The sequence below is a fragment of the Garra rufa genome, chromosome 9, assembly GCF_049309525.1.
Source record: "Garra rufa chromosome 9, GarRuf1.0, whole genome shotgun sequence".
NCBI lineage: Eukaryota > Metazoa > Chordata > Actinopteri > Cypriniformes > Cyprinidae > Garra > Garra rufa.
In genome coordinates this window covers 24,119,301-24,144,875 of record NC_133369.1, presented here as the reverse complement: position 1 = coordinate 24,144,875, position 25,575 = coordinate 24,119,301, and the positions used below count along the sequence as shown (strand labels likewise).

The following is a 25,575-nucleotide window of genomic DNA, read 5'->3' as shown; positions in this document are numbered from 1 at the left end:
CTCTTTCAAGTTTATCCTCCAGAATCTGGCAGTAAGTTTTGGGACTTCAGTTTTAGTCCATCTCCTATCCTGAAATGTCTGTCTTGCAGAGAGGGACCAAAATAAACTCTTAAAACTTACTCCCAGATTCTGGAAAATATATTTTTGAAAGAGTGCTACAAGAGAATGTGGTGCTGGTCCTTCAAGAGTCACTCTCAACTCATCTGTCTATAAAGCCTAGAAAAAAACCATCTCTATGTATTTGACAATACTTCAGAATGTTATTCTTATTAATTGAGGGTCATTTTTTAGGATTTTTTGCCCAAGCAAAGTCTCTGAGAACCTGACACATTGCACTTCTGGAGACTCAAGGTAGGTTGCAGTTCTGGAAAACGGTGGCACTGGAGACTAAATGGTTCCTGATGGTTTCATATCTGATTCTTAACATTAATTCTTACTTTTTTTGCAATTAACATGCATCTTTTCTCCTCCACCTGTTTTTTCTGACAATGCAGATGCAACAAGCGTTTTTCTGTCCGGTGGTCATGCCTTAACTTTGCAAATTGCAGTATTACATTAGTATTGCATCCTTCTCATGGGCATTTAATAGTTTTTGACTTTTCAGTCTGAGGTAAATCTCTTTTTTGGCTCATTTTATCTGTAAAAGAAAATGTGCCTAATAATTCTGCACACCTGAAAATAAGGAGTTTTTCACTTCCAGCCTTCATGGACAATTTTATAACAATTATAAATAATTAAATACAAAATGAATAGTAGTTATTAAGATTGATGTGGTTTGGAATTATTCAAATGTGCTTGGGAAAAAAATATGACAAGAATATCAACTTGCCTAATAATTCTGCACTCCCTGTATTGTTATTGTTGCAGTAAACCTGGTGTGAACGCCTCTTTATAATTGCATGCACTGTATAAAGCTCTTACATGTCATTTTCAAAAGTCACAACTTTTAAGACCTTTATAGAGTTATCATCTACCAAATTGTTTTTGGGAAGACATTTAATGAGCTGAACAACTGGCATGTTGTCAAACAATAATACAATCCATTGAACACAGTACTTATTTGTGCTCACAGCCTTATTTTTTTTATTCCTGTCATAAATGAAATATGCTGCTATCCTGATCTATTGGACTCTGGGAATGCCACTATGCCAATCAAATTCGAGTGAAACTAACTTGAAAAATTCTGAGTATGTATGCTGATGTGATTTGATTTGTTTACATCAGAAGCTTGGGTCGTGTCTCCTGGGCTCCCGGATGAGTTGGATCGAGCTCTGCAGAACCAGCTAGAAACAGAACCTGCAGCCTGGCCGGCCCTCCACATCAACATAGACATGGTAAGTTATGGAGATCACAGCCACCTGGAACAAACAGAAATATTTATTTTTAGAAATAGATATTTTTATGGCTGTTTTATGCCATATGAATAAGTATTCAATTCCCTCTGTAACTACAGGCAGAGGAAAAACCACTTTCTGAGAAAAGTCTTCCTTCCTCCCCTGCGGTTTTACAGGAACAGCTGAAGAGTAACATCTCTAAAGTAACTGCTCACACTGATAGACTGCATGAACGTGACACTCTGTTCATAAAAGCTGATGCAAAGCTAATTTATCTATTTATATATCTGCATCTAAAGTACCTGAAAAAAGAGGTCATTCCAGCTAAAGGTGGTAAAGTTTAAAGTTGAAATGAAACTGATCTTTCTAATGAGTGACGTACATCCGACTGTAATAATTTTGGGAAAAAGTTATGTAGTGCAGGGACTTAATTCTATTAACTGGATGAAGGCAGATCTGAATGGAAGTTTTCAGTCAATTGTAAGAAAGTGAATTTTCATTTCATGCCTACTTTAACCAGCTTGATTAGGTCTACTGTAAAATTTACCTCCCCCTTTCAGAATCAGCAAAATGTTAATTATTTCACAAACATATGATGGATCATACGAAATGCATGTTATTGTACTGACCTGAATCAGATATTTCACATAAAAGATGTTTACATATAGTCCACAAGGGAAAATAATAGTTGAATTTATAAAAAATGAACCCGTTCAAAAGTTTACACCCCCAATTGATTCTTAATACTGTGTTGTTACCTGAATGATCCACAGCTGAGTTTTTTTGTTCAGTGATAGTTGTTCATGAGTCCGTTGTTTGTCTGGAACAGTTAAACTGCCTGCTGTTCTTCAGAAAAAAATCCTTCAGGTCCCACAAATTCATGGTTTTCCAGCATTTTTGTGTATTTGAACCCTTTCCAACAATGACTGTATGATTTTGAGATCCATCTTTTCACACTGAGGACAACTGAGGGACTCATATGCAACTATTACAGAAGGTTCAAACGCTCACTGATGCTCCAGAAGGAAAAACAATCCATTAAGAGCCAGGGTTTGAAAACTTTTGAACAGAATGGAGATGTGTATATTTTTCTTATTTTACCTAAATATCATATTTTTTCATTTAGTACTGCCCTTCAGAGGCTACAGAAGATAGTTACATGTTGCCTAGAAGACAAAATGTTAAATTTACCCTGATCTTCAAATTCAAAATGTTTTCACCCCCCGGCTCTTAATGCATGAACCTTCTGTAATGGTTGCATATGAGTCCCTCAGTTGTCCTCAGTGTGAAAAGATGGATCTAAAATCATACAGTCATTGTTGGGTTCAAATACACAAAAAGGCTGAAAACACAAAAAATGTGTGACCTGAAGGATTTTTCTGAAGAACAGCAGACAGTTCAACTGTTCAACACAAACAAACAAAAAAGCTGTGGATCATTCAGGTAACAACACAGTATTAAGAATCAAGCGTATGTAAACTTTTCAATGGGGTAATTTTTAAAAACGTAACTGTTATTTTCTCTTCTGGACTATATGTAAGCGTCTTTTATGTGAAATATAAAAAATATAGTATGCATTTTGTATGATCCCTCTTATTTTGGTCAAATAACTTACATTTTGCAGATTCTGCAAGGTGTATGTAAACTTTTTACCTCAACTGTACCTTCTTAGCTGGATTTTGGAAAAAATGTCAAGTACTGTAAAACTATACACAGGATAATTATAACAGTTTATAAAGCACAAATATTGAGGTTACAGAATGAGGGCATGTGACAGTAGCAGTGAGATGATGCATAGCTTGTGCTCTGCTCTCTCCTACTGTAGCGCGCCACCCAAAGCGATAGTGGAACCTCAAAGGGGAACTCTTCAAGTGGAGACCAAACTGACAGGTGAGAACAGCATGTACCAACTGTGGAAGTTGGAACATGTCTCAAATGGTTTTCGAGCATCACAAACCATCAAGTGTCTGTGTATATGTGTTACATTCACTGACTTAGGACTTCTATCTCAGGTATCCCAGCTCCTCGCAGGATTCAGGCTCAAGCAGTCTGAATATAGAGAAGCCCAGAGTGGACCGGCGTAAACGGCTTGTCAGACAGTTCAGCTTGTGAGTCACTAGGCGGAAGACGGTGTATTTCTTCTGGAGTCTTTTAGATTTAACACTGAGTCCTCTCTTGATCTATTTTATTTGTCCTATAGTAACCACAGTGATGAAGATGACCTCCCTGAGGCACTTGCAGCCATCTCCTCCCAGTGCAGTATGGGAAAATCTTCCTCAAACAGCTCTTTGGACAAACAGGTCCAGCCACCAATATACCCACCGGTAAGATTTACTCTGCCCCCTCCTTCGAGATGCAATCAAAATTTATTTTTTAATCAAAATGTTTTTAATGACTCAAGCCTTTGTAGAAAGGCTCTATTCACAGTCTGACTTGATTAATTTATTCCACAAGAGAAAATATCCAATAACAAATATCCAATTTCAGGGAGACAGGGGAACTTACAATGAAGAAAAGAATTAACTAGTGCACCTGTGAAGGGATAGTACACTCAAAATGAAAATCCTGTCATCATTGACTCATCCTCATGTTGTTCCAAATATGGATGACTTCCTTTTTTTTAACTAAACACGCACACACAAAATATGTTTTTAAAGAACATCGGGAACCAGACATTTTTCAAAATATGTTCTTTTGTGTTCCCCAGAGGAAATTAAGTCCTTTTAAGTTAAAGTTTTTTTCTGTCATTAATTACTCACCCTCATGTTGTTCCAAAGCCATAAGACCTTTGTTCATCATCAAAACAGAGGTATTTTTTATCAAATCCAAAAATAATGACTTTATTCAACAATTTCTTCTCTTCTGTGTCAGTCTTTGATTTACCAAAACTGACACAGAAGAGAAGAAATTGTTGAATGAACTCATCATTTTTGTTTCCTTTGCACACAAAAAGTCAAATTAAGGTTAAACCACTGATGTCACATGGACTATTTTAACAATGTCCTAACAATCCCTTTAATGACAGTACAAATCTTAAAAGGCATCCAATTCCATAAAAGATTAGTGTAGTACATGTTTGTATAATGTTACATGTATGCTTGTTTTGTTCAATTACGAAGCATAAAGGGGAAAATATATTGTCAGTTTGTTTGTCAGTACATTAAAGTATGTTCTAATCCAGTAGACAAAATCCGTCTCGATTTAGAGTGTTACTCGGTCAAAAAACGTTTTAAATTGGTTACCTTTAGCATTACCTCATTTAGCATTTCCAGTTGTAGCCTGGTAGCAATGAAGCATATTCGCGTCCTACTGTTCACGCGGTAGCGCGCTGTTCTCCCGGTCCCGCGCTCCATCTCCCTCCGCGACCTGGTATGCACCTAAATGAGTAACTTAAATGCGCCAAGCTTCCGGTGTCAGCCACTTCAGTTATTTTAGCAGTATAATGCCGCGTTCCAGGCAACCCGTTACCCGTGTTTTTCCAACCTTCTACCCGTGAAAGTGCAGTGGAGGCAGTCAAACCCGTGACTTCCCACCCTTAAACTCGTACTAGATCGATGTACTCCCAGTTCCGAGTTCTGGCGTCACATAGCCCGAAAACAACAATGTCAGCCCCTACGGGTGCGGTGTTTTTGCAAGTGGTACACTGTGGAAAAAATAGGCTTTAGGACAATATAACGTTGCAATCAAATTAATATACAATAATAATAAATGCGCTCAGGGAGTTTGGCGTGACTTGCCTGGAACGCTACAAAGTCGTGAGTCTTGAAGTAGTGATTTACAGGCTCAAAAACCTGCATGGAACGCAGCATAACTAAACAGTATAATAGTCATTTTTTTTTTGGTTTGTTTAATCCCTGGAGATACTATAACCTTTGTTATGTTTTGTTATTCTCTTCATAGCAGAAGGATACTCCACGTTTAGAACGTGACAGCTCTCCACTGTTCTTTCCAAGTCCAGTACCTCATCTGCTGCCATATGCTGCACATACAGAAAGGTAACATACAAACACACACACACACACACACACACACACTGCTTTTCATGTGTTATGGGAACTTACTTTAGATGTAATGATTTTTATACTGTACAAATTGTTTTTTTATACCCTTATCCTAACTCTACCCCTTACAGAAAACTTTCTGCATTTTTAGATTTTCAAAAAGTTTAATTCTGTATGATTTATAATTTGTTTTCCTAATTACTATCCTTGTGGGTCCACAGTCAGGCCCTTTCCAAAACCTTGAATAATTCCAGTAAAGCAGAAGTTCACTTCCAGAATAGCCTGATCATTTACTCACCCCCATGTCATCCAAAATTTTCATGACTTTCTTTCTTCAGTCACAAAGAAATTAAGGTTTTTGAGAAAACATTCTAGGATTTTTCTCCATATAGTAGATTTCTGTGGTAGCCAATGGGTTGAAGGTCCAAATTGCACTTTCAATGCAGCTTCAAAGGGCTCTACACGATCCCAGCTGAGGAATAAAGGTCTTACCTACAGTCAAGCCCGAAATTAATACCCCTGGCAAATTCTGGCTTAAAGTTACTTTTATTCAACCAGCAAGTTTTTTTTGGACCGGAAATGACACAGACTTCTCCCAAAAGATAATAAGACGATGTACAAGAGGCATCATTGTGGAAAAAAATATTACTCATTTTTTATTTACATTTGAACAAAAAGTGGCATGTCCAAAATTATTCATACCTTCCTCAATAATCAATAGAAAAGCATTTTTTTTGGCTATTACAGCAATCAAACGCTTCCTATAATTGCTAACCAGCTTTTTGCATGTCTCCACTGGTATTTTTGCCCATTCATCTTTAGCGATGAGCTCCAACTCTTTCAGGTTGGAGGGTCTCCTTGCCATCACCCTGATCTTTAGCTCCCTCCACAGATTCTCAATTAGATTTAAGTCAGGACTCTGGCTGGGCCACTGCAAAACATTAATGTTTTGTCTGCTAACCACCACTTTTGCTGTGTGTTTTGGGTCGTTGTCATGCTGAAATGTCCACTGGTGCACAAGGCCAAGTTCCTCTGCAGACTGCCTGATGTTGTTGTTGGGAATTTTGATGTATTGCTCCTTTTTCATGGTGCCGTTTACTGTGATTAGGTTCCCTGGTCCACCAGCTGAAAAAAAAAAAACCCAAATCATTAGATTCCCACCACCATGTTTGACAGTGGGGATGATGATTTTAGGGTTGAAGGCTTCTCCTTTTTTACACCAAATAAAGGCTACATCATTGTGGCCAAACAATTACATTTTTGTTTCATCTGACCATAAAACAGAAGATCAGAAGTCTTCTTTGTCCAGATGAGCATTTGCAAGGGCCAAGCGGACTTTTGTGTGCCTTATCTGAAGAAGTGGTGTCCTCCTTGGTCTGCGTCCGTGTAACCCAGCGGTGTGCAGTGTCCGTTGGACTGTCTGCCTTGAGATGTTGCCACCAGCAGAGCCCAGATTCATCAGGATGGCCTTGGTTGTGATCCTTGGATTCTTTTTTACCTCTCTCACTATCCTCCTGGCCAGCACAGGTGTCACTTTTGACTTCCGACCACGTCCTCTGAGATTTTTCACAGTGCGGAACGTCTTGTATTTTTTAATAATACTTTGCACTGTAGCCACTGTAACTTCAAAACATTTAGATATGGTCTTATAGCCCTTTCCTGACTTGTGAGCAGCCACAATGCGCAGCCGCAGGTCCTCAGTGAGCTCCTTTGTCTTAGCCATGACTGTCCACAAACCAACAGCAGAGAGCTTCTGTTTTTCACCTGTTGAGTTGATTAAAACAGCTGTTCTCAATGAATCAGAGTAATTAGGATGCTTTAGAACAGCTTGGACTATTTGGAATGGTATAGAACTTTGGATTTTTTCATAGACTGTGACAGTTTGCCAAGGGTATGAATAATTTTGGACATGCCACTTTTTGTTCAAATGTAAATAAAAGCTAAGAAAAAAAAAATTCCACAATGATGCCTCTTGTACATCATCTTATTATCTTTTGGGAGAAGCATGTGTCATTTCCGGTCAAAAAAAACTTGCTAGTTGAATAAAAGTAACTTTAAGTCAGAATTTGCCAGGGGTATTAATAACTTTGGGCTTGACTGTAGTAAAACAATCTGTAATTTTTGTACTTTACACGTTCACTTTATAAACACTGGGTCTGCACTTCTGCCTACGTCGCGTGTGACCTTTCCAACGTGACTACGTAATGCGCAAGGTCAGGCTGGTGCAAGACGAGCATGTAGTTAAAAAGTATATACATTTTTATTTTTTTAAGAAAAACACCCTTATTCCTTGGCTGGGATCGTGTAGAGCCCTTTGAGCTGCATTGAAAGTGCAATTTAGACCTTTAACCTATTGATCCCCTTTGAAGTCCAATATGGAGAAAAATCCTGAAATGTTTTCCACAAAAACCTTAATTTCTTTGTGACTGAATAAAGAAAAACAAAAACATCTTGAAAGACATGGGGGTGAGTGAATTATCAGGAAATCTTTTTTCTGGAAGTTAACTTCTCCTTTAAGATATAAGGAGATATATTTTCCTACTATGTATCTGCCTGCCTCTTATTCCTTCTTTCTTATCTTTCTTTTGTTATGCCTGTTTCTCCATTATCTTTCCATCTGTTGACGTGGGTCTTGATGTTTTTCTCTAATTGTTCTTTCTGTTCATCCGTCTGTCTTCATATGTGTGAAGCTCTGAAGACCTGCGGATGGAGAGAGAGAAACTGCTGAGGGCTCTGTTAATGACAGAACTCTGAGACAACACACAACACAACTGCTGACAGACTACAAAAACCTACACAAACAAAACAGCCCTTAACTCAATGCACTAATATCACTGTTACACAGTATAAGAACCCGAACAAACCTCTATGCTATAAGAGCTGTTTTAGCATGATGCTAATACCACACAGCAGTATTTCAAGCGGTAACAGCAACATTTCTACATTTCTACGCTTTTTCTGTTCAAAGCATGGCACTGGCGCTGTATAAACTACTGGTTAACTTTTAACAATTCTTTATACTTATTTTCCCAATGTTTTATAATCTGTCTATGGTTTCCTGAAGTCAAGCGGGAGTCAGGATTCGCTTAAAGCTGTCAGTGTATAGACCTACTGTATTTGGTTATGTTCGGAATAGAATACTACTATACTACACATACTATTTTTGTAGTATGCAGTATGTATACTGTGCACAGTATGCTAATTAATAGAATGACCTTCCACATTAGCAGAAATGTATAGTATCCACCTTATTCTTTAATGTGGAAGTAAGCCTATGGCTGAGACTTCCAGTTCACCTAAAGTAAACGGTTAAACTGTTTGTACTACAAACCAGTGTGTTCATCATTAAGATAATACCTTAAAACAATATGGTAAGACACACCAATCTGCAATATCAAGCAGCGAAATTAGCTGGTTTGTACAGCTTAAAATACAGTTGAGGTCAAAAGTTTACATCCCCCTTTCAGAATCTGCAAAATGTTAATTATTTTACAAAAATAAGGGGGATCATACAAGATGCATGTTATTGTTGATTTAGTACTGACCTGAAGAAGATATTTCACATAAAAGATGTTTACATTGAATTGAATTTATAAAAATGACTCCATTCAAAAGTTTACACCCCCTTGTTCTTAATACTGTGTTGTTACCTGAATGATCCACAGCTTTGTTTTTTGTTTAGTGATAGTTGTTCATGAGTCCCTGAACAGTTTAACTGCCTGCTGTTTTTTTTTAGAAAAATCCTTCAGGTCCCACAAATTCTTTGGTTTTCCAGCATTTTTGTGTATTTGAACCCTTTCCAACAATTACTGTATGATTTTGAGATCCATCTTTCCACACTGAGGACAACTGAGGGACTCATATGCCGCTATTACAGAAGGTTAAAACGCTCACTGATGCTCCAGAAGGAAAAGCGATGCATTAAGAGCTGAGGGTGAAAACTTTTGAACAGTCATATTTTTTCATTTAGTTTTGCCCTTCAGAGGCTACAGAAAGTAATTACATGTTTCCCAAAGTAAGTTAAATTTACCCTGATATTCAAATTAATGTATCGTGTTTCCTTCTGGAGCATCAGTGAGCATTTGAAAATTCTGTAATAGTTGCGATAGTGTGAAAAGAAGGATTGTAAAATCCTACAATCATTGTTGGAAAGGGTTCAAATAGACAAAAATGCTGGACAACCAAAGAATTAGTGTGACCTGAAGGATTTTTCTCAAGAACAGCAGAGAGTTTAACTGTTCAGGTCAAACAAGGGACTCATGAACAACTATTGTTCATGAAAAAACAAAACAGCTGTGGATCATTCAGGTAACAATACAGTATTAAGAAACAAGGGGATGTAAACTTTTGAACGGGGTAATTTTTATAAATTCAACTATTATTTTCTCATGGACTTTATGTAAACATCCTTTATGTGAAATATCTTATTCAGGTCAGTACTAAATAAACAAATAATAAGCATTTTGTATGATCCCTCCTATCTTGGTAAAATAATTAACATTTTGCATATTCTGAAAAGGGGATGTAAACTTTTGACCTCAACTGTAGATAGTATGCAGCAAAACACACTGCCTGGGATACTATATCCCACAATGCAATGTGTTCTCAAATGTGACTTGTGAACTTGAACATCTCAGTTTTTATTAATTACTTAACTGAACAGCTTAAATGATGTTTACATATTATGAACATTTTTGAAAATTGGATTAAAATACATGTTTATTTCTGAAGTAATTAGCACCACGTAACCTTAAAGCATAATGAGGTAATTATTTAGCATACTACCATTTAAAATATGCCCTTATGTGACATACTGTATATTCTACTGCATCATATACTATTTTTAGACAGTCTAGAGCGTATATTGCGCAGTATGCAAGAAAGTATGCTATTCTGAACATGTGCTTAAATGTCTTGCGAAATTAAAGGTTTCTAATATATATTTTGTGAAAAATTTTACGCTATCCCTATACACATTTTCATACGAAACTGCAGTTTTATACAACAACCTGCTTTAACTCTCTTGTAATATAAAAACAGACAAGACATTTCCGGAAGTGCGTTGAGAAAAGATCGTGTTTTGATGTTAACGTTGCCCACTAGAGGGCATTAAATATGCATTTCAGGTTTGCCTTTGAGATCAGGAGCGACAAAATGAAATGTAAACTTTTTATTTTCTTGTTTACAACTTGATTGTCATAAAGGAGAGCACCTCCAGTGTTAATATTATTTTGATATGACCACACTTACAGAAATCTATTTAATGTAGCTCGACCACTTCTCACTTTTTTAGGTGTGGACATGTAAATACGCACGTAGTGAGTCAGTCACTCAATCCCGTTGTTAAATTTCCTTTATTTTAAGTTATTATAAAATATCAAAATAAAATAATACTTTCTCCAAACAGCCAAATTCTTGATTTCTCTTTTCTACATATGTTTACCAATTACAAATATGACGGTAACAGATCGGTAACATGAACGAGTAGTGCTTTTGCTCAACTACTGCCTGCTGGCATGTGTGGGTACTAGTACAAATAAATCACACTGACTATTTCACTGGCATACACTTTACTCCTACTGCTCATAAAAGCCTAAACATGCAAATTACTCCTAGTATTTTTTTTAAAAAAGCACAGAGTATAATAAATGAGGCACAATGGCATAAACAAACAGGAGGGTACAGATGGGATACAGCTGCAGGTAACAATAAACCTGTTCACATTCCAGCAGATGCACACTCTCCTTAATACACAGACAATGGGTGAAAATACACCTGTGTGCATTACAGCAGGCCCGAAACACTCTCTGAGTGCAGTAAATAAACACACATGCATTGACTTTTGGTTAAACACACACACACACACACACACACACACACACACAAACAAACATTCATTAGTTGGTTACATCTACTACACATGCACACATCAACAAGCACATTTAGTATTTTGTACATTGATTGGTACGGCCAATACAGCTTTTACTTAAGCATGACACAGATATAAAGCACAGAAGTTGTTCCTGATTTGTTTGTTAGCTATTTTTGGCGAAATGACTTAGAAAAACTACAAGTTGCAGACATCCACGAACTACACTGTGCGTGGTGTACGAATTTGGCGAATCTTGTAAACATATTATAACAGCTAGCTCTATGAACTTCATGCAATTAAAACCTTCAAAGAAAAAAAAAGAGGCTTGAGAATGTCTCTACGTATTTACACATACTCACGGTAGAGTCACATCAACAGGGAGGCACTGACACACACACACACACACACACACACACACACACACATACATACACACAGACACACTTTTTTCTGATCCTTTGGCTTAAATTTACGGTATCAGCCTCTGAATTCGGCACGTTTGATGTTGAGACCCTGGTTTGAGAAGCTATTTCCTGAGTGAACATCACTGCATGTGCATGAACACAAACATACAACTCACAAACTCACGCGACAAACCTCAAGAGTAGAATATTAACTCTAATGGATAAAAAAAACAATGTGCAATATACATTAAAAAGTCAAAATACATATAATTCTTTTTAAAATTCTTATATAAATAGCATAAATGGCATAAACTGCTTTGTATTGAGGGGTTTGTTGAATCCACCACAGGGGCGTGGCCTCGTCAGTAGATTGGCTTAAAGCAACTGCAAGTCAAGATAGGCTCCGCCTCCTACGGTCTGGTCTCCAATAGGCTGCTTGGCCGACAGCATGGAGGGGAGGGTTACCAAAGCGTCGCTGTTGCCAGGCTAAATGGAGACAGAAATAAATTACATTTACTCAAGAAACACATGCTTATGCCTCATTATTTGTAATAAGTCCCACCTCAAATGAGTGACAGCCCTCCTACTGACTAACTAGCAAAGTGCCTGAGGCGAATGTACAGCCTGCATGGGAAAGACGCACATTGTGGGTGTGCAAGACAGGAGTCACAGCTGTTTTTAGAATGGCTTCATTAGCCCATTAGGCAGCCTAATAGAACGTTTCACCCCTGTGGTGTCGAATATTTAGTGTATAATGCATATCAAGTACATACTATAGCAAAAATTACTGCGGTTTTAATTTAGCAAAATATATTTTAAACACACTTACAATATCTGGGTAAAACCCTTCACTTCCTTAACTCAAAGCAAGAATGTTACGGAGGAACTGACACACCCTACTTTATTCTTTTTATTTATTTTTACCATGACACACCCAAGTTTATTCTTTTTATTAATTAAAAAAACAAACAAAATGTATTGTAGTTATCTTTGTAGCATAGTTTAATCATGGGTCAAAGACGTTAAGATGTCCACGTCATAAGAAATTTACAAAAGTGATTTCAGGTCTATAGAAAGCACATTAAATGCAAGTAAAGTCTACTTTTAAGGTTTAAAATAAGTTTTTGGAGAATAAAATGTCAAAATACGGTTGAAATAATGTTGCATTGTCATTCAGTGTAGCACAATATTTATAGAATACACAATATTTGTAAAAATTCTTACTGACAAATGGGCAAAACTTAGGATAGTGGCACATTTTAAAAATATGGAGTTACAACTAACTGGAGCAACAAAATAAGTAACTCGTCTTTTAATGTCATAAATTGATTTTTGTTGTAAATTTGCCTGACAAGATTGTTATACTGAATGATATTTTAATGGGTGTCTTCTGTAAATTATGGAAAAATGTATGATATTTATTTTTTGCTCAGAAAAACAATTATTTATTTTTTTCCTGAAATGAATCATACATAATTACCTTGATCTAATTACAAAAGACACCCGCTAAAATGTCTTTCAGCGTAACAATAATTAATGTACCAAAAACATCTTATCAGGCACATTGTTTCATTTTTACATAAATATTTGTTACATTTAATGGTGATGGAACATTATCACCCATATTTTGACATTTTGTTAATTTGAAACATTACAGTAGACATTTTATTTGCATTTAATATGCTTTTTATAACTCCTATATACTCCTATATATAGAATATAAGATAACTTATATTCAGTTAATGTCAGTTAATTTTGATGCAAAAACCAAAATGGGACATGCCTTCGATCAATACACGCATATTTCTTCAAATGTTTTTTAAATTGTTATCTATAATATGATTACTATACAATATACACATTTAATTATAATAATAATGAAACATTTGAATGTATGATTTATATACATAAAGGCATTTATTTTAACACATATTATTATATATAAACTACCAGTCAAAAGTTTTTGAACAGTAGATTTTTCATGTTTAAGGACTTTAAAGAAGTCTCTTCTGCCCACCAAGCCTGCATTTATTTGATCTAAAATACAATGAAAACGGTACAATTTTGAAATATTTTTACTATTTAAAATAACTGTTTACTATTTGAATATATTTTAAACTGTAATTTATTTTTGTGATCAAAGCTACATTTGCAGCATCTTTATTCCAGTCTTCAGTGTTACATATTCCTTCAGAAATCATTCTATTATGCTGATTTGCTGTTCAAGAAACATTTATTATTATTAATTATTATTATTAATTATTATCAGTATTTAAAACAGTTGAGTAAATGCTGATCCATAGATCAGCATTTATCTGAAGCTTTTGTAACAGGATACACTATAGTACAATTTTGTGTATAATGCATCAAAGAAATTATAGAAATTAATCAATTTATTTAGCAAGGATGCTTTCAATTGATCAAAAGTGATGGTAAAGTCATTTATAACGTTGCAAAAAATGTATATTTCAGACAAATGCAGTTCTTCTGAACTTTGTATTCATCAATAAACCAATAAAAATTCTACTTACCAGTTTTCGACATAATAATAAATGTTTTTTTGAGCAGCAAATCAGAATATTAGAATATTTCTGAAGGATCATATGACTGGAGTAATGATGCTAGAAATTAGCTTTGAAATCACAGGAATAAATGACATTTTAAAATATATTCAAATAGAAAGCAGTTATTTTAAATAGTAAAAATAGGTCTGTTTTTGCTGTACTTTGGATCAAATAAATGTAGGCTTGGTGACTTTTTAAAAAACATTAAAAATCTCACCGTTCAAAAACTTTTGTAAAATAAAAGCAGGTTTGTGCAATATGAAAGTATTCATTGTGTGCATAATTATTTATGTATGACAATGTCTTTTGCCTGATCTACAAAACTAACACTGGGTTTCTACAGCAATGGAGCGGAAAACCAGTAGTCAAGTTAGAGCAGGCAAATGTACCGCACCTTAGCTCGGTGTGTGTGTGTGTGTCTGTCTGTGAGGGAATTTAGACCAGAGAAACCTGTTTAGCTCATCGAGGGGGTGTGACAATGCAACTATGCGGTCCTGTTACTCAAACCCACTAAAGCATCTAAATCTTCAATGCTGAGCACCGCGGGGCAAAAGACACACCTTAATGTTCCCTACAATCCAGCCCTGCCCTGCCTTTAAACACACACACACACACACACACACTGGGTTTCTGATGTGGAACAAACTAGGACTTGTATTTGGACCAGTGGCGCTCAATAACATCGTGAAGCTGCCTGTCAATACATTTCAATTCAGCAGAGGCCAGCAGTGAACTGTAAATAATTTAGTTACTCGCTATTTGGTAGGATGTGAACTAAAATAATCGGAGAAATGGCATTAGAAAGAAATTCCTGTCCCTTTCTGAACTCACACTGATATTCTAATATAGTCATAGGTGTGTTTTCAACTCACCTGATATCCATGTACCATGCTGAGAATTTCTTTAACTCCACTGTTGTAAGCGTGGGAAGGGGCGTGGCCTTGCATTCGTATCAGTGCTGCGTGCGGGGCTGAGAGGACCGAGCCTGCTGAAGGGGTGTGGCCAGTAGGGAAGTAGCTGATGTTAGGGGGGGAGCCAGGTGGGCTGTTAGTATGAAAACATACATGGAATAAACACATTTATGAAAAACTAAAACAAAGAAGCTAAATATGTCAAAACGTCATCGTGTTGGAGTGACAGTTTACTCTATAGATCTTCTCTAGGTTCTATGTAGTCTGCCTAAAGCAAGATAATCATATTTCTGTCCTTAAATCCCACGTACACACTCAGTACCTCAACCAGTTCTTCCACTATGAAGTGCGTTAAAACGCACATTATAGCTGTGTTAAAGAACCTGGGTGTGACACTCACTGTTCAGTGTTACCCTTGTAAACACACCCAGTCCTGGTTGTGCAAGTCCTTCTTAGAGACAAAGTCATTGCGTTCAGCTTTTAGAGTTTCATTTGAGCAGCTCATCAAAAAAGCCCACAGCACACCCTCAAACACAACAAAGGTTGTACATAAATATTCACATTTTGTTAAACCTCTCAGTAAACATAAGACAGCTAACGGTGAGTATCCTGACATCATATAAAAGTGACATAACTAGCTCCTCCTAAGGAACCGGTTCAGACAGGTTCGCAAGGCATCACAACTAATGATCTAGAACAAATTCAAGTGAACTTTAAATATAGCCAAGTAAATAAAGACTACAGTGCTTGTTTCTTGGATCAAGTGCAATTATAAATTCCAATTGACATTCGTTAATTCTTTTTTTTCCTTTCAACCACTACTTTAGACGCCGTTTGTATCATTTCCAGCAACTAAACTGCACACAAAGCATTATGGCATAGTGCTTTGGAATGATTTATACAGCTTCACTGCTACCTAAATTACCTAAATTTAGGGCACAAACTAAATTATTAGTTTGTGCCCTATTAGACACGTCAAAAGATCAAAGATAAATTATATGCAATCATCTATTCCTCATCTTCTGTGAATGAAACTGCAGCTAATTATTGCTCTTAGACTGCACATGTGTATATGTGTATATAACTCTTACCTAGGATAATAGGTGGTGTAGTTCATGTACAATGGGTTACTAGCAGGGTAGAAGGCTGTCGTTGGTGCCAGGGGTCGGGGACTCAACAGGAACTGGGAGGGGTAGATAGCTGCTGGCTCCACAGGTAGCACTGCTCCCGCAGGAAGGACCGCTCCGGCAGGAAGAACAGCTGTCCCATGAGGAAATGCGTATGATGGAGGGGACAAACCTGAAATGGGGGAGGTGGGATATTGAGGAATTATCGCGTGAAAAAACAGCCTTGAAGCTTCCAGTTCTGGCAACCATATGTGAATATAGCATTAAATTAGTTTTTGAAATTATTATTATTATTATTTTTTGGATTCTGTCATTGACAATGGAGATTAAAAATATGCACAAAGGTGATGATTAAAGTGATTTTTTATAAAACATGTGGATGATGAAAATTTGATTAGAAAAAGTAACGCTGCAAGATATTAAAAATGCACTAACAATGTTTTTAGAAGAACAAATGTTGAAATAATGCAACTATAGTGTGGAAACTATATAACTATAGAATGGAGCTGAAAGTTGAACACTGATAAACCGAACTGATTTGATTTTGTTCACTTGAATGCAACATTTGTGCCAGTGGTTCTCAACCAGGGGGGCAGGGCCAGTTAGGGTACCTCAGCAAATTTCCAAAGGGCCCACAGGATGACTTGAAATAATGTAAATAATAGATTTTTAAATATATTACAGAAATCTGACTGCGCCAATAACCTAGTGAGCTTCAAGTCCTAGCTCACGGACCTTTCCCAATCCTGTCCCCCTCTCTCTGTCCCACTTTACTTTTTGTCTAAATATTGTCAATATTATCACAATAAAGGCAAAAACACCAAAACCATCTTAAAATAAATAAATTAATAATCTAACTCTAAATTAAACTGCTATTAACAAGTGAAATCAAGACCGATAAACTGAAATTAGGGCCGTCAAACGATTAATCGTAAGCAAAATAAAAGTTTGTGCTTTGATAGAATATATGTGTGTGTACCGTGTATACTAATTATTAACATGTTAATACTTAATATACACAGTACACACATATATTAGGTAAAGAAAATTTTATTTTGCATGCGATTATTTGTTTCTACTCTCTATTTTTTGCTGTTCTTTCAGTAGCTATTGTTAAGTCTTCCAGTTTTTTCTTAAAGAGGTGTTTAAAAAAAGCTTTGTCATAATTACAGTGGAAATACTGAAAATATTTTCTCTCATATGTTGGGCAGGGGGTGGGTTTTCATTTACTGTGATGGAAAAGCAGAGTCAAAAAGGTTGAGAACCACAGCTTTATGCTATTTGAGTGAGAATAAACTGAACTAAAATAATTTTCAGAATTGTGAAGCTGGACCACAAAACCAGTCATAAGTGTCACTTTTGTATTTGTTTATACTGAAAAAAGCTGGATAAATAAGCTTCCCATTGATGTATGGTTTGTTAGGATAGGACAATATTTGGCCAAGATCAACTATTTAATAAACTAGAATCAGAGAGTAAAAAAAAAAATCTAAATACTGAGAAAATCACCTTTAACATTGTCCAAATGAAGTTCTTAGCAATGCATATTACTAATTAAAATACAGAAATTAAGTTTTGATATATTTACAGTAGGAAATTAACAAAATATCTTCATGGAACATGATCTTTACTTAATATCCTAATGATTTTTGGCATAAAAGAAAAATTGATCATTTTGACCCATACAGTGTACTTTTGGCTATTGCTACAAATATACATGTGCTACTTAAGACTGGTTTTATTCCATTTTATTCTCACTAAACTGGCATACAATTGTCAAACTTTTGTTGGCAAAACTTTGTGTACACCAGTTTAGTGAGAAAGTGGACTAAAATGAATAAATGTGACATCACAAAATGTTGATTTAACATGATTACTAATAATATAAAAACTAGTCATTAGTCAAAGTATTTTCACCAGCTAATTACAGGGTGTGGTCCTGACTGAACCTAAGCCAGTTACAAAGAGGGCTTTACACCTTTACATCCCTTTCAAGTCCTGTTCATTGTTTATCATCAGAGGCTCATGCAGTCTTCCCATTAAACAAACAATGAACAATGTAGTGCAAATCAACAGTGTAGCCACCAGCAGTAGCCACCTCAAAAGCCCACCCCAAATACAATCTGTCACATTATGAACCTGTGTATAAATGAGTTGTCTTGCAGACAATTTGCACAGTTAACGCTGCAGGTACAATTACAAATCTCATCTATCATGTGAACGCTATGTGTCTTGTTATATTAAGTCGAAATCCAAAATATTTTGCTTACTGAGTTGGAAAAATACCAGTTTAGTAGAATAAATATTTCTATTAAAATCTCATACTCAAAGCATGCAGCAGACCTTAACCCAAAACTGTCAATATCTGACAGTGTAATTTAGCTACAAGTCAGGTATGTTCCTCCACCCTTCAACACAAATCAGTACACAGCCACAGGCGTTCAAATGCCTTCAACCGAACTCAACCTGTGGCGTGCTGAGGCTTTTACGTGCCGCTGTTGGTTGTTAGGACTATCTACAACCGAAGAAAGAAAGAAATCTACACTAAATCAATGACAAATCAACGTGCAATGGTGACATTATGATGTGGATTCAATTTTGTGCACATTTAGATTTAGAAAGATTGCACTAAATCACCCCAAATCACAAGCCCTCCATTCCCCTGCTGTTGAAAAGAACATCTGGATTAAATAAAAATAAAAAAACATTTCACCAAACCAGATTCCTACTGCTCCTGATGCCCATTCCTGCCTGAGCAGGAAACTGGACAGGACACCCACCATGAGTGAATAAGTGAATGAATGAAAGAAAGGGGAAAAAACAGGAAGGCGTGAAGCGCCACCTACCCGCACACACAGCTGAGAGAAGCAGCCCCAGAGCCCAGCGGCACTTACGTCGTAACTTACATGGCGGCGGCGAGAGGCCGCTCCTGTTGAGCGTTCCCCCCATCAGTACGATGTTCATCTCCTGAGCGGAGCACGCAAACACCTCCACGTAACGCTCCTTCATGCTGCGCTTGTGGCAGTGCTGGGCAGCCATGAACGCCCGGTCAGCGGAACGCATCTGGATAAACGCATCACCCGATGGACGACCCTGATCGAACACACAAACAAATGCTGATTTCATAAACTCAAATAATGAAACAAGCACACTTAACATAAACATGTATTGGCAGTGTGTGTACACAACCACCCTATAATGATAAAAATCCACCCAGTGTTTTTTTTTTAAATCCCTAGAAATAATAACCCCTTTTTCAAATCAAGCCATTCTCAGATTCTTGGCTGTGTGATGTCACACAGTCCAAGGCTGCTCCCACGATTGCTGATTGACACCGGCGTTTTACTTTAGACCTGCCCTGAGTGAGCTATAAACTGTCCGCCATTGTTTCGGCGCCAGGAGTAGACAAGAATCTCTGACTGAGCGATTGAGCGATGAACATAGCAGACATCATTTACCAACAACATCTGAGCCACTGTAGACACAAAGGTTTACTTTGGTTTTAAAGGGAATGCGCCTCATGATCTACCTAAATGCGTCTATGTTCGTACAAATACAAATACAAATCATTTGTGATCCAGCTTCACCTACAGAAGAAGTTAGTATAAGGGTTTTTTAAATGAATCTTTGCAAATCGCCTTTCTTAATAATGTGCTAGTTAGCAAGTTCCACAGCTAAAGTTCACCGTTTTAGAGAGAACCGCTCATCACTCCACAGCAGAGAGGGGTGGGGTAAGCAGAGCTCATTAGCATTTAAAGGGACATGCACCGCAACAACTCTCTGTGAACAGAGCTGTTTTTGACAAGGTAAAAAAAGTAGGGTTGGGTCGATAGACGATGCCATCGTCCATCGCCGCAGCAGCAACCCGCTCGCGAAAAACACACACTGAATCACACTATATAGCCAGGTGAAATGCATGCTTTCAATTTCCGCATCTTTACTTATTGTATTATTATTATTATGAGGAAATAATAACAAGGAAGTTGTTAGCGATCACAATATATATAACAGTGAACTCCAAACGAATTACATGAACTAGTTCGTTTACATTAATAAATGAGGCATACAAAAACAGTAGAAAAAAATTCAAAATAATTTTAATTAAATTAGATTAAATAAACTACACCAAATATGCCTTTTTCATGGTTTTACCATAACGAACCGAGCTTGGAACAAAAAACAAGAGAATATATTTTTTTTCCCATCAAAGTACAAACGTACAATACAAAGCCTAGTATACATTATAAATAACAGTTTATCATTCAAATGCATTGGGAATATGGAAACACATGGATTTGTGCCGAATTACAGAGGTACGATAGCCCAACGCCTGCTATTTTTAGTTTCGCTTTGTTTTGGATTCTTAACTTTATATATTTTGTTTCATTCCTGTTCTGTTCTGAATACCGTTACATTTAGATGATTCATTTTGGAGTCAGGGTAACTAACTTATAGCTATGTTTATAGTGTATATAATGTTAATACATAATAATATTTCGCTTGATTTGGTATTATTTCTGATATTACATTTTCTGTCTAGTCATTCCGCTGCTCATTAAATGCGTTTGGAGAGAGTGGGTTAAGCAGTAAGCAATCAATGAGAGCCATTTTGAACTTAAAGCTGACTGGTCGAAAATATGTTAAAGGTTGTATCAGCGATTTCTAGCCTAAAACATAAAGTGTCAATTTCAGCTGACCTTTCTTCACGATCCGCTCGCTGCCTGCCCCATAAATTGTCTGTGAAAAAACCGCGTCTCTCTGGTCAGCCTAGGGTCCGAGATATGCCAAAAAAACAATCGGCACTACCAACCTTTCCACAGATAAACAAACAGTGTTCCAACCAATCAGCGTCAGGGGTTTGGTGTTGTGGACTTTCGCTCCGCCTCCCTCACATCCCTGCACCAGTAGGAAAGTCCACAACAGGCTGTCAACCCTAGGCTGACCAGAGAGACGCGGTTTTTTCACAGACAATTTATGGGGCAGGCAGCGAGCGGATCGTGATGAAAGGTCAGCTGAATTTGACACTTTATGTTTCAGGCTAGAAATCGCTGATACAACCTTTAAGGACCAACACACATCCTCTAAATACATCTATATAAACCCGCGCTTGCTCTGTCTCGTATGCACGCACGCACTGTCACGATCTAATGCACTTGTTAATGCCGGATCTTTAAAAATCCGGCTCAAATTAAGCACTGGTGGAAACGGTAGGCTACAATTAATTAATTCGTTATGAATTAATTATTTAACAACAACCATTTCGCGATGTTTCACATTAGACATCTACGATGCCAAATTGGTCGACATCGCTCGACCCTAAAAAAAGAGTGTTGTTTTACACTAAATTTGAGAAATTTGAACCAAAGTATGTTATAGATTTTTCATTAAGTCCTTAAAGAGTCCGATGACCCCTTTAACGAAAGTTTGTTTTTTGTTTTTTTCAAAACTCATGCCAGGGTTAAAAGGCACCAATTATGCCCCTGTTTACAAGATGTAATATTGGTTCCCAGATTGTGTCAGCGTGATACCTCACAGATCATTTATTATAACATCAGGAAAATGTTTTTGGGGCATGTCTACAAAAGTGGTGTGTATCACTTTAAATGCAAATGAGCTGCATATCCCCGCCCATCTGTGGAAGAGAGGATAGCATATACATCTCTGCTTTGCATACCTACAGCAATAAACAGTTGGTAGAAGCTACGTGATTGAGAGCAAGAGAACCAGTGTTCAGTTGTAAATATGTGAAGACAATTACACTGAAAGTGGGACAAAACAGCACAATGTTACAGAGGTCGCAGTGCAAACTAATTTCACCAGCGAGGCGCTAATCAATTAAAATACTCTGATAATGTACAGTGGTTGTGTTCACACACTGCCAATACACATTTATGTTTAAACACCATGTTAAAGTAGATTTGGCATAATAGGTCCTTTTTAAGATGCCATGTTTAACAGTAGGGTTCAGAACATAAAACTGATTCTTATTCATAATGAGGAATTTTTAAGTTATCCTTAGGTTTCAAAAAATACTGGAACCCTGTTCTAAACAAATGAGTCTTATGGGTTTTTTATTTTAATCAAAAGCATACAGTGTGAAACAGTCCATTTGTTCTACAGTTTAATACCTGAATGAACAACAGAAATACATAACGCTATACAACTACAATCAACTACAATTTTATCAAAATATCTTAATTTGTGTTCTGAAGATGAACAACGGTCTTACAGGTTTGGAACAACATGAGGGTGAGTAATTAATGACCGAATTTTCATTTTTGGGTGACCTGTCCCTTTAAAGATATATCTTTTATATGTCCCTATAAAAGATTTTATAAAAAATAAATGTATTACATTTATTACTGCATTTTTTGTGTGTGTTGTTGTTTAATATAATTAATTTAATATGATAATTAGACTGCATAAAAATACCTTTGTATTGTTTTAAATCATATCAACATCTGGCAATTAAATAACTTTCCCCAAAAATATTTATTCTTTAAAAGTACTACACTACCATCCATCCATTTGGGGTTGGTAAGATACTTTTTTCAGCAGGGATGCACTTTTTCGACTCTCACAGGTACATATTTTACGTTAAACAAATTCTGTTCCTTTAAACTTTCACATCTTCATCATCCTTATCATCTTCCACAAAAAAATTAAGCAGCACACCTGTTTTACAACACTGATAATCATAAGAAATGTTTCTTGAGCACCAAATCATCATTGCTTTGTGATCAAAGGAATAAAGTATGTTTCTAAATACATTCAAATAAAAAAGTCATTTTTAAATTGTAACAGTATTTCAAAATATTGCTGTTTTTACCGCATTTTAATTAATAAATGCAGCCTTGGTAAGCATATAAGATAAAAAACTTTTGAATACTACTGTTAAAGAATCTTTAAGTGAAACATTAAGATGAATTAGAATCATTAAATTCTTTTTTGTGTCTAGCTGAAAATACGCAAATAAGCCTTTTATAGTTTCATCTTAGAAATGTGATAAATAGACCACGTTTGTATTGTCTATCCTGTTTTAATGCACCATTTCCCTTCAGTGTGCTTTGAGATATTATAAGGACCAAGGCATGACAGCAACACATCGTAAAAGAATGAAGAAACACAAGTCCTGACAGAAGCTGTGATTAATCACCCCCTTTTTATGGAGCTGTTGAGCCAAAGATGGAAAACTCCCTGACAGAACACATTCAGAACTGCATAGGTGTGTTTATTTTATTGGATGAACTTAAAATGAGTGCTGCAGTTCAAAAGTATATATATTTATATAGCCATACCTGCTGGTTAAGCACCATATGCACTCCATGTGGCTTGATATCAGCGGTGTATTCCCCCAGGAAAACCAATATGTCCTGGATGGTGGCATCGTATGGCAAACCCCTCAATCTCACGCAGTCCCGCACACCTGTCACTGCTGCCGTTGGGGGCACGAATGTGGGGGGTGGCACAACGGACAGGATGGGGGATGGAGCCACGGAAATCAATGGGGCCGATGAGTATCTGTTCAGTACCTGACACACAAATGCTGGAGTTACATGACTGCCAATGAACATTATCAAAAAGACTTCTGCCTGTTTATAGCTCCAGGTGTGGAGATGATAGATGAACTGTGCTCTACCTGAAGGTGCTGATACTGTTTGCCACCATGCAAACACACGTTTGGTGTGTCTGTATCCTCAAATGCCCTAATATGTGGAGACAACTTGCCTACTCTGTGTTTAGTTTTTATTTGTTGGAACCAGATTAGGTCTATGAATCCATGCACTTCCTGTTTGAGCAAGTCCAACTATCACTTAAGGGTTAGCATAGAAAATCCACAGCAGGTTGGTTTTCAACAGTTTCATTATATTTGATTGTTTAATGTTTATCATGTAATCACCTGTTCTACTATTAATTAAGGGTGTGTTCACACTTAGTAGTTCAGTTAGTTTGGTTCAATTGGTCCGACCCAAAAAGGAAAATTATACATTTGGTCCTGGTCTGCTTAGTGTTCACACTGGCATTTTTGACAGCGAACCTAAAGGCATAGTGAGAAGTTCACAACCTGATTGGTCAGGCTGAATGATTTATATTTCGTGATGAAACTCACCAAACACTACAAACAAAAGGAAAAGGTGCGTTTGACTTAAACCGCTTTAAGTCGACTACACCTAATGCCGTCTACTGGACTAAGCGCGCTCATTGTTGCGTGTATAGGATTTTATTTTCACCACCTGCAAACTCACAAAGAGCTTATAAAAGGCACTTTACCTTCTCGTTGCTCCAAGTTTGCCCTCTGCTCATTTTGTTTTGGACACAAAAAATCATGAAATCATGCTGCATAGCGTCGCATCTTGTCATTAATTTCGTTTTTTGGTTCGTTTAGAAGTATTTGGTTCATGTTGCGTTCATATTTACTTCGAACCGCACCAGATTTCATTTGGAAGCAGACTGAGATCCATCTTTTCAGGTTCGGATGTCAGCGTTCACACTTACTCACCGCACTAACAAGAGCAATCGCACCAGCCAAACATGACAATTGTGAACACACCCTAAATCTTTGCAATGACTGGTCCAATCTGTCTGTACTTTAATAGAGATAGATTTATAATTATTTGACCGATATATTTTATTATTAATCATATTTTTTCATAATTAGTTCATAGGTAAATTAAGTTTTGCATTCATTCTTAAATTAATAACTAAACGCTATGATGAAAATAAATCCGCAATCATTTTGATAGCAAAACAACTCTGCGTTTACATTATACAGGCATAAAAAAGAATAAATTAATTAATCTTTATAAAAAAAATATTTATTATGTATATTACATTCCTTGTTGTAGTCTAATGATTAGGTAATTATGTTTAGGACCCTATGAAATCAGTTTTATTTTTTGCCAAATTCTTCTATTTTATTTCATTTAAATTTTTCTAGATTATTTTTTTCCCTTTTTAATTTTTCTAATGGCTGATTTAATTGAAATAATTAAACTTACATAATTTAGCAGCAATTTATTAAAAATTATTAATTTTAAGGTCCTATGTAATATATATATATTTTTCTCAAATTAAATTTTATGTTTACCGAATTCTGTGTTTTCCATAAATTTTCTGGATTCCATTTTATTAATATATATATATATATATATATATATATATATATATATATATATATATATATATATATATATATATATATATATATATATATATATATATATATATATATATATATATATATATATATATATATATATATATATATATATATATATATATATATATATAAATATATATATATATATATATATATATATATATATATATATATATATATATATATATATATATATATATAT

The 25,575-nt window shown here is 36.1% G+C and overlaps 2 protein-coding genes across 2 annotated transcripts in view; one reads left to right on the top strand and one right to left on the bottom strand.

Moving 5' to 3' along the window:
• Positions 1-10,335, top strand: part of epb41l4b (erythrocyte membrane protein band 4.1 like 4B) — a 39,895-nt gene extending 29,560 nt beyond the window's left edge. Inside the window, exons 17-23 of the mRNA XM_073847583.1 lie at positions 1,225-1,334; positions 1,454-1,537; positions 3,160-3,224; positions 3,347-3,442; positions 3,535-3,658; positions 5,235-5,329; positions 8,026-10,335. Coding sequence (XP_073703684.1) covers positions 1,225-1,334; positions 1,454-1,537; positions 3,160-3,224; positions 3,347-3,442; positions 3,535-3,658; positions 5,235-5,329; positions 8,026-8,089 — 638 coding nt within the window. The 3' untranslated portion in view covers positions 8,090-10,335. The remainder of the gene's footprint in view (positions 1-1,224; positions 1,335-1,453; positions 1,538-3,159; positions 3,225-3,346; positions 3,443-3,534; positions 3,659-5,234; positions 5,330-8,025) is intronic.
• Positions 10,336-10,888: 553 nt separating this feature from the next.
• esrp1 (epithelial splicing regulatory protein 1) overlaps positions 10,889-25,575 on the bottom strand; it is a 17,163-nt gene continuing 2,476 nt past the window's right edge. Inside the window, exons 6-10 of the mRNA XM_073847791.1 lie at positions 23,512-23,867; positions 19,108-19,306; positions 16,178-16,385; positions 15,048-15,219; positions 10,889-12,097 (exon numbers count right to left, since the gene is read on the bottom strand). Of these exons, the coding sequence (XP_073703892.1) occupies positions 11,987-12,097; positions 15,048-15,219; positions 16,178-16,385; positions 19,108-19,306; positions 23,512-23,867 (1,046 nt within the window). The 3' untranslated portion in view covers positions 10,889-11,986. The remainder of the gene's footprint in view (positions 12,098-15,047; positions 15,220-16,177; positions 16,386-19,107; positions 19,307-23,511; positions 23,868-25,575) is intronic.